The sequence below is a fragment of the Colletotrichum lupini genome, chromosome 4, assembly GCF_023278565.1.
Source record: "Colletotrichum lupini chromosome 4, complete sequence".
In the NCBI taxonomy this organism is placed as follows: domain Eukaryota; kingdom Fungi; phylum Ascomycota; class Sordariomycetes; order Glomerellales; family Glomerellaceae; genus Colletotrichum; species Colletotrichum lupini.
The window spans coordinates 2,735,696-2,748,918 of NC_064677.1; the positions used below are offsets into that span (position 1 = coordinate 2,735,696).

General features: G+C 54.7%; 6 protein-coding genes across 6 annotated transcripts; 2 read left to right on the forward strand and 4 right to left on the reverse strand.

Annotated features, from left to right (window-relative positions):
* Positions 1–329: 329 nt before the first annotated feature.
* On the forward strand, positions 330–2,289 carry CLUP02_07952 (GTP-binding protein TrmE; the record flags this gene model as incomplete). The annotated part of the gene is made up of 3 exons (XM_049286944.1): positions 330–593; positions 681–2,197; positions 2,271–2,289. 3 exons carry the CDS (start codon positions 330–332, stop codon positions 2,287–2,289), a joined length of 1,800 nt encoding a protein of 599 aa, XP_049144087.1.
* Positions 2,290–2,935: 646 nt separating this feature from the next.
* Positions 2,936–5,547, reverse strand: CLUP02_07953 (uncharacterized protein; the record flags this gene model as incomplete). The annotated part of the gene is made up of 10 exons (XM_049286945.1): positions 2,936–3,299; positions 3,510–3,641; positions 3,889–3,974; positions 4,027–4,148; positions 4,269–4,369; positions 4,431–4,477; positions 4,561–4,724; positions 4,779–4,993; positions 5,081–5,378; positions 5,487–5,547. 10 exons carry the CDS (start codon positions 5,545–5,547, stop codon positions 2,936–2,938), a joined length of 1,590 nt encoding a protein of 529 aa, XP_049144088.1.
* A 40-nt stretch (positions 5,548–5,587) lies between these two features.
* Positions 5,588–5,953, reverse strand: CLUP02_07954 (uncharacterized protein; the record flags this gene model as incomplete). The annotated part of the gene is made up of 2 exons (XM_049286946.1): positions 5,588–5,807; positions 5,868–5,953. 2 exons carry the CDS (start codon positions 5,951–5,953, stop codon positions 5,588–5,590), a joined length of 306 nt encoding a protein of 101 aa, XP_049144089.1.
* Positions 5,954–6,878: 925 nt separating this feature from the next.
* Positions 6,879–8,159, forward strand: CLUP02_07955 (uncharacterized protein; the record flags this gene model as incomplete). The annotated part of the gene is made up of 1 exon (XM_049286947.1): positions 6,879–8,159. One exon carries the CDS (start codon positions 6,879–6,881, stop codon positions 8,157–8,159), a length of 1,281 nt encoding a protein of 426 aa, XP_049144090.1.
* Positions 8,160–9,364: 1,205 nt separating this feature from the next.
* CLUP02_07956 (uncharacterized protein) lies at positions 9,365–9,553 on the reverse strand (the record flags this gene model as incomplete). Its single annotated transcript, XM_049286948.1, has 1 exon — positions 9,365–9,553. One exon carries the CDS (start codon positions 9,551–9,553, stop codon positions 9,365–9,367), a length of 189 nt encoding a protein of 62 aa, XP_049144091.1.
* Positions 9,554–10,189: 636 nt separating this feature from the next.
* On the reverse strand, positions 10,190–12,794 carry CLUP02_07957 (mannosyl oligosaccharide glucosidase; the record flags this gene model as incomplete). The annotated part of the gene is made up of 3 exons (XM_049286949.1): positions 10,190–10,453; positions 10,515–12,451; positions 12,533–12,794. 3 exons carry the CDS (start codon positions 12,792–12,794, stop codon positions 10,190–10,192), a joined length of 2,463 nt encoding a protein of 820 aa, XP_049144092.1.
* Positions 12,795–13,223: the final 429 nt, after the last annotated feature.

Here is a 13,223-nt window from a genome sequence, read left to right on the forward strand (position 1 = left end):
CCGAGGCGGCGGGGCGCTTCCAGGTTGGTTTTCCTCGCTCTCGACGCTACAAAAAAAAATTCCATCCAACGGGCAAGTTGCAGGGGTACGAGCCTTATCGCGATAAGCTCGGGGGTAAAGCGGCCCGGCCGACCAATCGAACGTCTTGAATTGCAATAGCTCCCAAATCGGAACTTCGTCAACCTGATCTGCTCAATCGTTCAGTGAACAGTTCGTTCCCATCATCTCATATAATATTACACTCATGTATTTTTGATCGCAATGCGGATGTAGTCGTCCTGCATATAATAGCTTCATTGATTTCTTTCGATCCACTGTTTCACTAGTCCATGCATGCTCTCATTCGGTCGACGAGGAGCCTCGGCCGAAACCTCCCCTTACGCACTCGACGATGTCTTAGTGATCGAGGTTACAGCTCATTGAGAATTCGGCCCCTGGCGGTACCATCAACTGCTTCAGGCCGTTTCTACCAACCAAATATACCACAAAACACGAGTGCTCAGTCACGATTCATCACATCGACGTCAGAGGTCATTTTCAAGGAAGACACCATCTATGCCTTGTCAACAGCACAAGGCCGGGCCGGCATCGCCGTAATACGCATTTCTGGTCCCGGATGTATAGATGTGAGAGCATTTCCAGCAATTGAATGAGAAGTCGGCACTAAAACTCAATCTTAGGTCTACAAAGGCCTATGCCCGAACAAGGCATCGCCAAAACCTCGATATGCATCAGTGAGAACCCTCGTAGACGGCCAGGCTGGCGAGGAGGCAACAATCTTGGATTCAAACGCCTTGGTGCTGTACTTCCCTGGACCTAAGACAGTAACCGGAGAAGACGTCCTAGAACTACACGTCCACGGCGGCACAGCGACAGTCAAGGCAGTCCTCGCCGCGATCCCGCGATGCGCCTCCGCCTCCGAAAGTAGCAGCAGCAGTATCGTTCGCTACGCCGAACCAGGCGAGTTCACCAAACGAGCCTTCCTCAACGACAGACTCGACCTCGCACAGGTGGAGTCCCTGGGCGACACTCTCTCCGCCGACACGGAGCAACAGCGCCGGGCTGCCGTGCGCGGCAGCTCGGGCAGCCTAGGCCGGACCTACGAAGCCTGGCGCGAGCAGCTTCTCTTGGCCAGGGGCGAAATCGAGGCCCTCATCGACTTCTCCGAGGACCAGCACTTTGACGAGTCCCCCGCGGAGCTGATGAGCAACGTCAGCGCGCTCGTCGCCGACATGCGGCACCGTATCGGTGTCCACGAGCGCGCGGGCCAGCGAAGTGAGCTCCTCCGAAACGGCATCCGCATCGCGCTGCTTGGTCCTCCCAACGTCGGCAAGAGCTCGCTGATGAATCTCGTTGTTGGCAGGGAGGCATCCATTGTCTCGATGGAGGCTGGCACGACGCGGGATGTTGTCGAGGTCAGTCTCGATATTCGGGGGTATCTCTGCTCGTTCGCCGATACGGCTGGCATCAGGACGAGGCTTGCTGCCGGCGGCGGTGGTGTTGTCAATTCCTCTGAACCTGCGTTGGGGCTGGTCGAAGAGGAGGGTATCCGGCGCGCGAAGCAAAAGGCCTCGGAATCCGACATCATCATCGTCTTAGCGGCCGTCGAGCCCAGCTCCGGCCCCCAGGGCGGCTTCCGCATCAACTACGACGCGGAGACGCTACAACTGGCGTCCGAAGCGCAGGCCTGCTTAATCGTGGTCAATAAGCGCGACGCCGTCGACGCCGCCACCTTCTCCAGCCTCCTTGAGGGCTTCAGAAACGAAACAGCCTCTCGGTTACCAAATCTCCGCACAGTGGAGATCATTGCGATCTCCTGCCGCGAGGCTGAAGCACAAGCCAAGTCTCCCTCCGCCAGTGGCAGCGCCGGTCAGAAAGACCCGGGCGCGATCCACGGGCTCATCGACCGCCTGGTCGAGTCGTTCGCCGGTATGACGGCCCTCCCCGTGGACCAGCAAGACCTGCTGGGCGTGACGGCCAGGCAGGCGCAGCTGCTCGAGCAGTGTCGCGGGTTCCTAGATGAATTCATGGCCGTCGCGCACTCCGAAGAAGAAGAAGGAGGAACAGGAGACGGCGAGGAGCCTGATATCGTCCTGGCGGCGGAACACCTGCGTTATGCGGCAGATAGTCTTGCCAAGATTACGGGGCGCGTCGAGGCCGGGGATGTTGAAGAGGTTCTCGGGGTGATTTTTGAAAAGTAAGTCTTGACTATTTTATCTCCCATGGTTCTGTTTTTGGCACGTTTCACTGACACGTCTTGACGTTTTCAGGTTTTGTGTAGGAAAATAGAGATTAGACTACTATCGGATCCCGGACGGTGAAGTCCTCATATATCTAAATCTAATCTGTCGTAGACAAAGGAGAAATAGGAGAAATGGAAGAGTGAAGAAGAAGAGAAGAAGAAGAGAAGAAGAGAGATACGAATCAAACCCGTCAACGCCGAGCCAATGCGACAAAGGAAACCATTCCTCTTCGAGAAGAGGCACGCCATGCTTGCTATGCAGTCCCAAATTCCAATGAAAGAAGAAGAGAGAAGGAGGGGGGGGGGAGGCGGAAGGAGTGTGATCCGTCGCAATGCTACCATCTACCCCAAACTCCGGCCCAATGCATGAGATAAGAAAAGAAGAGGAAGAAGAAGGATCGCCGCCGCCAGCACCCTTTGAAGCCCAAACCTTTCATGCTCGCGCAAGGGAAGGGAAGGGCGAGGTAGGCGGACGGATGCAAGTGATGAAAACGCCGATCTAATGCTGATATGATAGGAAATTTCGAGCTCGCAAGTCTGATGCGGCGGAGCCCCTCGTCTTATACAAGACATTGAAGCTTGGGAAGGCAGCCGCAGCAAAAAGATTGAAGGATGCAAAGCCGGTAACCGAGAGTCCTCAGGGGATCAAGGAACCCAGGAGAAGAAGATGTGCGCGAAGGAGTGGTGAGACGCTTATTTGTCCTCCTCGTCGTCGCCATCCTTGTTGTAGCCGGAGCGGCCCTTGTTCTGGCCCTCGTCGTCGTCATCGCCGTCCTTGTTGTATCCGGAGCGGCCGCGGTTGTCCTTCTCCTCGTCGTCGCCGTCCTTGTTGTAGCCTGAGCGTCCGTAGACGGCAGTGGCGGGAGTGAACAGAAGAGTGAAAGCGGCCATTGTGGTTGAATTTGTGGGTTTTGTGTGTGTGTGTGTGTTGGAGGAAGTTGAGCTTTTGGTGGAAGGCGAGGTAGATGGGTTGTTGATGGTGTAAGTGGTTGGTGTTTGTGTGTATAAGAGAGGAGACGTGAGATTGTTTTGAGATTGTATGAGAGCTGTGTCTAAGCTTGTGATGCCGGATTGTGAGTGTGATGATGGATTATATTCCTGCCTCAGATGGGGATGTATCAAGGAGTTTATATAGGCCTCAAGGCATCCATATTCTCTCTCATATCGAGAGACGGGGCTGGGCGTTGATGAGGCTCATCGTGTAGGGGTGAGGTACCTTAGACAGGTACGGAGTGAGATCCCAGCCCTACGTACCTTTACGATTTACCTCAGGTCAAGGGGGGGCAGCAGAAGAGAAACCCGGCCATTGGTACCTCGACTTGGCATCTCAGCCTCCGTGCGAGGAGGCGCGGACGCCCGGTAAACGGGTATCGCAACGGCTTGGGGTTGGAGCGTTGGGCTTGTGTGGGAGATTGAGATACCTGCGATGCTAGTTTCGGCACGGCCCCCACGGCTTCTCTGTCTCGCTCTCTCTAGGCAGCCCTTTTGCTTTCCAAATTTGGGACATGTGGAGGGCGATGGCATGTACCCAAGGCAACCAAAGAAGAATACGACCGGGGGCGGGTAATAGTTTGAAAAAAAAAAGGACCCCTGAAGGACAAGTCTTAGCCTTCTTTCTACTAAGGTACGAGGAAGTATCGTAACACCTTTCCTCTTCCCTGGGCAACATGAACGAAGTAAAGATGACATCCATCACTGCCCGCCGCGCGCGCATGTGGTATGCGTGTAGTGTCTGCGTGTGTGTCACTGTCATCGGTCTGCAGACCACTCGGCATACGGCAGACCAGAAACCCGGGCGACGTGATGGTGGGTTTCGCAAGGTTCCTCGTCATGATGTGAGATGCAATGTGCGAGGCGAGGGGGGAACGCCATGCGCTGGAGTGCCGCGGGCCTGGCTTGCGGTGATCTGGGCAGATGTGGCTCTCAAATCAGTTCCCTGTAAGTAACCCAGCAGCTCCGCAATAGGCTGTCATATCAATGGCTCATTTCCGTTTCTGGTCGTCAGAGGGCCAAGGGTGTGGCTCACTGGCTCGTCCTCCGAACTTTTGGAAACAAGAGGGACAGGGACGAAATCCAAGGCGACGGGTTTTGGTTACACGGACTGGTGCATCATGATTAGTCGATGCGCTAAAAGAGACAGGAAAAGATTGTGAGCAAGTCTTGTTTGGCGAATGGGAGAGGCGCCGACAGGGAAGAGGTCGGATGTGTAGGGCTGAGTAGACCAAAGGGAACCACCTGTGCAGAGGAAAGTAAGCACCAGCCTAGCTTGCCTAGAGAGACGTCTCAGGTCGGCCCGGATGAGATCGCGTAGCAGCCACAGGGTATGTCTCTGTCAGCATCTTGGAGGCTGTGCAAATGTTCTTCTTCTTTCGAGTTTCTGAGTAGCGAGGACGGAAGACGCTCGAAGGTGGGCCACGGTAGAGGGTCGATTGGAGGGGATGGAGGCTGACATAAGGGCAACCAGCGCATCTCCATTGAGCAACTGACCGATGAGACAGGCAAGTGATCTAACCGCCTCAGCCAGCTTGACGGTCACCCGTGTAATTTTGATTCGTTGATTGCAGTGAAGGCTGCGACTGCCTCCGGCGGTGCCCGTATGTCTCTACCTTTGGATAGGCGTAGTAATTACAAAGCTCCGGAGCTGCTCGGTGTTTGAGTCCTATGGTCGGTGAGCAGCGGACGGGTCGGTCATGGCCGTTGATCCCGTCATTGGTAAGACACCGGCGGTTGTTCCCCCGACAGTGATCGACACTGCAGGTGAGCAGGCGAAAGAGTCACCGGTGTCGTAGGTACCTGTATATGAAATCGCCTTGTGAGACATCTCATGTGACGACGAACGCGAGGCATCGCGAAGTGACGGGCATTGAATCACGGGCATGGAAGCGGAAAGATGGGTGATGCCGGAAACTCCGCTCAGTGCTCGCAGCAAATGACTGCCTTGGCTCCGTGGGGGCCCCGTGGAGCATCCGGAGAGACGGCAGAAGGCGGTGCTGGTCCGCACCTGGAGATGACCTAAGATCCTTTGGCCTCAGTCGACAAGGCATCGAGTGGTCGCTGTAGTCATCATGTCTGGTGTGTGATGCCGAAACGGATGTGGTCCAGCTTGAGTCTCTTGACCGAGAATACTCAAGACGGTCTAGGGCGCATCAGGGATCGGACAAGACCGAAGTGTGAAGTCATTGGCAGTTGTGATTGCAGAGGTGCATCGCATCGGTAGCGTTGGGCGACGGATATGACAGAGTACGGCTGCTATTGCCGCAAGGTTCGTGTTTCGGGCAAAGAGGTGTACTCGGGTGCAGGCCCATGATCCTTCGAGCGACTCGAAATAATAGAAACCACTGTGAGTCAGCGGATGCAGCGCAATAGTGCCTTGAGCCCTGTTGCAAAGTCTAAATCAGGCTTTTCGATGGGCAGACTAGTCTCTGCGGTTCTCGTGTATTTTTTGAGTGCCAACATGTTCGCATTGCCTCTGATAAGATGGTTGTACTCCGTAAAGGCTGCTTTTGAAGAGATGTCGTTGTTGAAGGCGTATCCGTAAGATGGGACGAGATGAACGGGGATGCGACTGGGATGTTTGGGTCCAAAAGGGGCCGCTCAATGTTCCTGAAGCAGCTGCCTAAGGAACTTTGAAGTTGCAGTGCCCGGGTGCGCTCGAAGCCACGTGCGACATTTCACCCATTGTCCGCCGCCGGGATGGGAGTTGGGGGCCATGGGGCCTTCCTTTCCTGATTTCACTCCAAGGTACGTGAGTACCTACTGTACAGTACCTAGATATTTGTACGGAGGGATGACTAAGGAGAACGTGGGCAGCAAAAGGTCTGAGCTTTGCGCCCCCTCAGACGGGAAGGCACAGCAGAGGTTCGCACTTTCCAAGGTACGCAAGGGAAGGAGGCAGGTCCTTGCTAGGGGCCGGCGCCCGGACCTTCTATGCGGCCCATCCAATCCTCCCCCTCCAACGTCTGGACTTCCAATGGTTAGAACCCAAATCCTTCCCGCCTACATTCAACTACCATCGAGCATTAGCCATAATCAGCCACTATCGTGTCGGAAACTCCAAGTGACGATAGTGTTGAAAATGTATGAAAGGATAGAGCAACAGAAAATACGTCGCCTCAGATAGGTGCGATAGCGACGGCTCGTCCTCGTCCTTGTCCTTCCAATCCCGGCGTTTAATCTTGTTTGCCAAGTGACAACCAACAAACAAACAAATAATAACCAGCGCCACCAACAGAATGCTCCAACACAATGCTGGGCCGTCAATATGGATTCGGGTACCTGTGCCGTACGGTTACTGGGTCAGGAGTTTCACCCGTATCTCGTCCATCTTCTCTTTCTCTTATCCTCTTCAGAATTTCTCTTCCACTTCCACGAGCCGTCTCACCTCTCTTGACCTTGACTGCCTTCTTTGCCCCGCGACGAGTCGAAATTTTGCGCAATGGAGTCTCTACCTGTTGAGGTCCTTCAAATGACCCTGAGTTACCTCTGTATGCATTGCCGAGACCCCACCGGCTTCCCTCACGCAGATACACAAGAGGTCCGAGACGACAAGAGAGCATTGGCTTTCCTTTGCAGAATCTCAAGACGCATATCTGCGGTAGCCTATCCGATCTTGTACCACTATTATGCGACGGGAAACATGCATCTGAGACAGACAGTTATCACCAGGCAAAGGCCCATCAGAAATACCCCCGAGCCGAACCTGGTTCAGAAATTCACCCGTACCATCCGACAGCGACCTGACTTGGCCTCATACGTCGATGCTATGCAGGTTGCAAGCTGGGACCTGGAAATCAATTATCGCCTAACCTCACCGGACTCCTCCAGCTCCGACAGCAGTGTGTCGGATTCAGAAGTGCCCCCCGAAGTGTGGGAAGCTGCCAGTACATTATACGCTGAACACTCGAGGAAGCCACAGCCACCGACGCCAATAAAGGACTACAGCATGCTAGAAGGCGAAATTCCAGATTTGATAGCGGCTATCCAGTCATGTCCTCGTTTGCAAAGTCTCCTCGTCAGTTACAGTGACCACGACCCCATCTGGCCCGAAAAAAGCTGGCTGGGGCTGAGAATGCCCTCGATCCGTCGTCTGGGTGTCATAGTCGGCCTATCCAGGCAATGCACACTCTATATCAATTTCGCCGGAATGCAGAACATGTTTCCCAACGTGGAATCTATCCATGCTAGCACGGGAGGCCTTTGGATTCTTCAGCGCGGCACGCTTCCGACCAAAAACCCGAAGGACTTTTTGACAAAGTTGAAGAGCCTATCGATTGCGGGAATGCGGGATCCTCACTTGGAGGAGCTGTTGACATGTCTGCCTGGTCTCGAACGCCTCGAAATCACCAACCAGAACTACGATTGCTCCTGGCGAAGGGCCCTCAAGCCGGTGCAAAACCGACTCAAGAGCCTTCACATATCCTACCACCTCAAGCCGCACCATGGCATGAAGCTGTGGGATGTCAAGTTTCGCCACAGCGAACGGTTTAGATTATGCGGCGCTCTGGAGGAACTCTCGCTCGACTGCCGGTTAATCCGGGACGTCGTCACGCCCTATGCTCCCGAAGCGAGACTAGCATCGCTGCTACCGCCATCGATTCGCGTTTTTAGGATTCGGTATCTTCATTATGTCATGTCAGGGACACTGAAGTACCTAGCAGACGTGGCACCCACCCGCTTCCCGCATCTCAAGCTCATCCACATTGGGGTGAGCGAATGCGAGTCGCCCGGGAACGAGAACATGGTTGCGGCAATGGAGGAACCGACGCGCCGGCTCTTCGCGGCGGTGGGCATCGATTTGTTGTGGACGCAGGATCTGGTTTGGGAACAGAAGAGACCTGGAAGGTTCCTGGGGTCGGGGATAAATTTGACGGCCGACATACCCCTTCCGGTGGTACCCGAGCATATGATCATTCATTAACGCAGGAAAGGGTGTGCAGAGGAAGGAATTCCGGCTGACCGTCGTGAGAAGCTCATGTGTTGTCAGTAGTGGTGTACTGACAACGTCGGTTGGGGTATGCTGATGGACTCGGGGTCGAGAAGAGAACAAGTAACGGTGACAACGGGTTTCTGAAGCAGTTGAAAGCACGAACCAGGGGAAGCCTAGCAACATGTCGGTCGGTGTACATCTGCTCACTGCCTCCACATCGACTTTGAAGTCGATAGTCCTATTTCACTTAGCTAATACATCACTTACACGCCCATGAGCTAAGAGGCTCGATGTACATACTCCGTTTATCTACTATTCGCCCGAGCAATCAGCAACGGCAGGATAATAAGTAAATAAGGTATGTACATCATGCTTCACAGTCCCTAGTGAATCCCCAACGCCACGAGACATGAGCTGAAATCGTCCAAGAAAGGCTTGGGAATATGAAACATCCACACACCTTCCTGTCCCAAATTCACGGCTGCCTGGTTTGGAAACACAGAGGCTAACCTGATTTAGGATATCTCACTTGAGCCGCACCAGCCTTACGACCTGCATGTAACCACCACCTACCCACCATTATCAACATCTCTCCTGCTGGTCTGGTGCTGACCACCGAGCCAAGACTTGGGTTCCACAACAGCCCTGCCACTCGGTCAGCGAAAGTAGGAGAGGCGCACATACACAGCCTACTAATGCAATGCAACCAGAGCCAGAAAAGGGCGGGAAATTGCAAAGAGAGAGACCTCGTGGTTGTGGAACGTGAGTAAGAGACAGAGCAACTCTGTCCCTCGTCAACCCCCCCCCCCCCCCCCCCCTTTGCCAGCCTTGTAGATCTCCGAAAAGGGAAATAGAGCCAACCCGGGGTGTGACACGGAGGCGTGTAGGTGTGTGTCTGCATGGCAAATTTGGGAAATCATGTGTAACGTACCACGCTTAGCAAAGTTCACGTCGGGCGGCCGCCGAGGTCTGCGGACCCGCGGCAACCATTTCTGGGTCCGCGGCCCTCCTCACCATTGAACCGACGAGGTGCGAAGAAATAACGGCAGATAGACTAAGAATGCTATGCGAGGAAGGAGGGACGTGGTACCATGGCTTAGGACTTTGCTAAGCCCAGGGATTACTCACTCACGGACCAAGAGTTCTGCTAAGGAGGAGCCTCTCTCGAGGGCTTGGCAGGCGGATTCGGGGTATCACTAAGAAATTCTTGTCTTGGATCCTTCACTCGGCTCGCGCCTACGCGGGCGGTCCCGTGTGTTGAACGACGTGTTTTGGTCCCCCTGAGGCGGAATTGACTCCGGAGCTATAGGGTGCTTTCGTCTACGGATATTGACGCAGCGGGAATAACTTCCTTCATGAGCTGCGCGTTCCAAGTCGTCATTCATGCCTTGGTGCGGCGAAAGGGGGACCCTTCGCGTTTGTACAGACTTGGAGAAAGGACTATACATGGATGGTCTCACCTAGGTAAGTTTGGATGGGAAGGTTGCCTGACCAAATCTGTCAGGCAGAAGCCGATGATGTCGAAACGATGACGGACACGAATGCTTATGCCGTTGCTCGTCGCTTTCTGCTCAATTCGGTCAACAGGGACGGACATGGTGTGCGTGCTGACTTCAGTCGAGGACGGCTTACATATCCCCTTTTCCTTTTTGGTATCTGTGGGCTTACGCTCCTCGGCCGAACGTAGAATTGTCAGCACACCACACACATTCACACTTACATGCGACTATCAAAGTTCAAAATCCGGCAAGGCCGAACCAGGCATCTCGACCTTCTCCGGAAACACGTTCGAGGGACCTGGAAAAAAAGGGACCTTGCATGTACAACGAATTCAAGCCAGCCGAACAGACCGGCCTTTTTGCATAATCTCATTCCCCGGACGGGCTTCTCAAACCAGCGTGCCGCCCGAAAACCACTCTATGCTTTTTTCCCTTTTTGCTCTCTTCTTACTTCGTACATGCATTGCCTCTCCTCGATGCGCGCGCTTCCGTGTGATGTGACGAACAAACAAGGTACGTGATTTACAACTCGTCCCTAACGTGCCCGCCGCCGCTGCCGCCGCCAGACTTGCTGGGCTCCTCCATGGCCATAAGCTTGACAACTAAGCTCGTCCAGCCGGTGAAGTGCTGGGTGCGCTGCCCCTCGCCCGTCTCCGGGTTGTACTGCTCCCAGGCGAAACCCGTCTTTTCCCAGCTGTTGTAGACGGTGTCGACGAGGTTCTTGCGAAGGCGGGTGAAGAGGTCCGCGGCCTTGGCCTTGTAAGGGCCATCTTGGGAGGCGACGTTCTGTGATACTTGTTAGTGATGGGTGATTCTTGTCGGTAGGAGATGGGTCGGTGTGACTTACTCTCAGTTGGGAGACGGCCATGTAGTTGATTGGCATCCACACGGGGCTTCTCCAGTAGTTCTCGGCCGTGCCATAGAACTCATCCTGCTTGCTCAAACTCCTCAGGCCGTGGGGGCTGAAGAGGTGCTCCTCGTCGCCAATGAGGTCGAGGAGCTTGCCCAGCTTGGGGTCGTCGGCCTCAAGAAGACCGACCAAGAATGGGAACAGCGAGATGTAGCCCTTGTGGCAGACGAGGGTGTTCTCTTCGTAAGCATCGATCGTGGCATCGCAGTAGCAGCCCTCCTTCTCGGACCAGTGGAGGTCGTTCAGGTTGCGGCGGATGGCGTTCAGAGTCGTCTTGAACTCGTCAACCTGCTCCGCCATGCCAAGAGCGTCGGCAATGTTCATCAACGACTTGGTCATCAATCCAACCCAGGACATGAGGTCGACGTGGAGTTCGCCGGGGTGAGGGGGCTGGGGACGAGGGTAGTCATCGAGACCGCTCGTGAGAACGTGGGTCTCGGTGCGGCCGCGCCATCTGTAGCCTTCCTTGTTCGAGAACGCGTCGCGGTCGTAGGTCTTCAAGTCTCCTCGCTGAGTCTTGCGGAACCAGTCGTACTGCTGGCGGACGAACGGGTACAGCCTTCGGAGGAACTCCTCTCCGAGCTCGACATTGTCCAAGTGGGCGGTCTGCAGGGAGGCCTGAGGGCCGAGATGCTCTTTTTCGGCGGGCTGGCTACCGTTGGTCTTGCGCAGTCTCTCCATGAAGCCTTCAATGATGAGGAAAAGAGTGGGAGGGTTGGCGTAGTGCGGGTACTGGACCTGGAATTCCTCGGGTACCTTGCTCCGAGCCTCGAGACCTAGAATTTGCTCGCGAGGGATCCATCCGTCTTCGTCCATGGTGTTGAACCAGCTCTTGACGATCTCCAAGGTCAAGTCAATGTCCCAGTCGGCGATGGGGATAAGGTGATAACCCTCGTCCCAAAGGAATCCTCGAGGGAAGAAGGGGCGAGACGGAACAGCCGTGAAGAGCTCATACGGGCCCTCCAACTCCTGCTGCTTGCGTGCGCGGGCAGCAGCGGTCTCCTCCCAGAAGCCCTCGTTCTCTTCGTCGTACTCGGGAGCGTAAGAACGATCAATCAGCTGAGAGCCGTGGAAGTATCCGATGCCGCCAAGTAGGTTAGAGAACATGCTCTTGGCAAACTTCTTGTATTTGTCGGCAGTGAACGGAGCCTTCAGGCTGAAGATGGAAGAGAAGCGTTCTCCAAAGAACTCGGTGACCGACTTGATCTCGCGCGTGACATCGGCACTTGTGAGCTCGGGGCCCGCAGAGGCAGATGAGAAGATGACGTCAAACTCAAAAGCTCCCTCAAACATCTTCTGGACGACGTGCGTGTTCCCTTCGCCGGGCTTGTTCTCGATCTGGTAGGTGAGGTATGCCGGAGGCGGCTCGTTCATCTCGTAATTCTCCTGGACAAACTTGACGCTTTCCTGGATGAGGTTGAAAACAACACCCTTGCCCTGCCACTGATGCTCCTCAGGAACTGTCAGAGATCGTACCGTCGTGCGATCGGGGTGTCTCTTTTCGGACAAATCGTGGCTGCTGGAAGGGTGCTTGCCCTTTCCCTTAGTGATGACCAGCTTATACTTGCCGAGCTCCTGGGAAGAGCCTCCGAATGCAACGTCGCCGTCGAACCCAGCGGGGTCATTCTCACCGGAGAATGCGAGCTCTGCTTCGCTGTTGTCTTCGGCGATGTAGTAGTGGATCATGGTCTTCAGATCGGCGGGTGCACCCTCTCTCGGAACACCCTTGATTCTTGCAGCCCAGCTACCGCCGTTGGCTCCACCGGGGACCTTGACAAACGAAGTGGTGATGTCAATCTGATTGCCTTCGTCGTGGATAGACTGGATGCCTCCCTTCCGGGCATCATACTCGTCCCATCCATAGCCATGAAGGCCTTCATGCTGTTCGCATGTGTAGCGGAAACCTAGACTTGTAAGCCTTTACATATGTATGAAGACGCCGGTATACAACATACCTTGCTGAACGTCTTGGTAGTTGTCGACTCTAGACCACATCAATCCAGTCCACAGACTCTTGGGGGATCGGTTGCGGACGCCAAAGTACAGGTTCGACTTATAAGGACCCCAGAACAAGCTTTCGTTGTTGAGGCGACCGACCTCGGAGGTCAAGATTGAAGCCGAGCCGGGACCATCTTCCGCCGCAAGGGCTAGCTGTGCCCCAAAGATATTGAAGAGGGAAAGTGTGAGGAAGACGGCCAATTGCGTTATGCGGGCCATCTTTGCAGTGTGTGAATGATCATTCAGCGCTCATCGGAGCTCTGAGGGGAATAATCTGACACTCACACAACAGCTATGTGAAATTGCCAAGCTGTGTGCGTCAGTTTGTGTGTGTAATGTCAGGTTTGAAATAGAGAAGTGAACGAAGTCGGGTGTAAGATGAGAAAGAGGTAAGTATCAATGTACCTCTGGCCAACGCTGCTGGAGTGAACACGTTGGACGACTCGCAAGCTGCCCGGGATGGAGCTCGGATTGAGGCTGAGGTGAAATGTGGCTTTGACAGCTTGGTTGACGTCGGCAGCCAAACGAACCAATCAACCCCCTTGGAGCATGTCAAGCTTGGGCCAGCTTATGTGTGGCGGCGGGTGTTTTAGCGTCAACCCCGTTGTCGATAGCTGCTACGATCCCTGAAACTTCAGCAACTGTCGG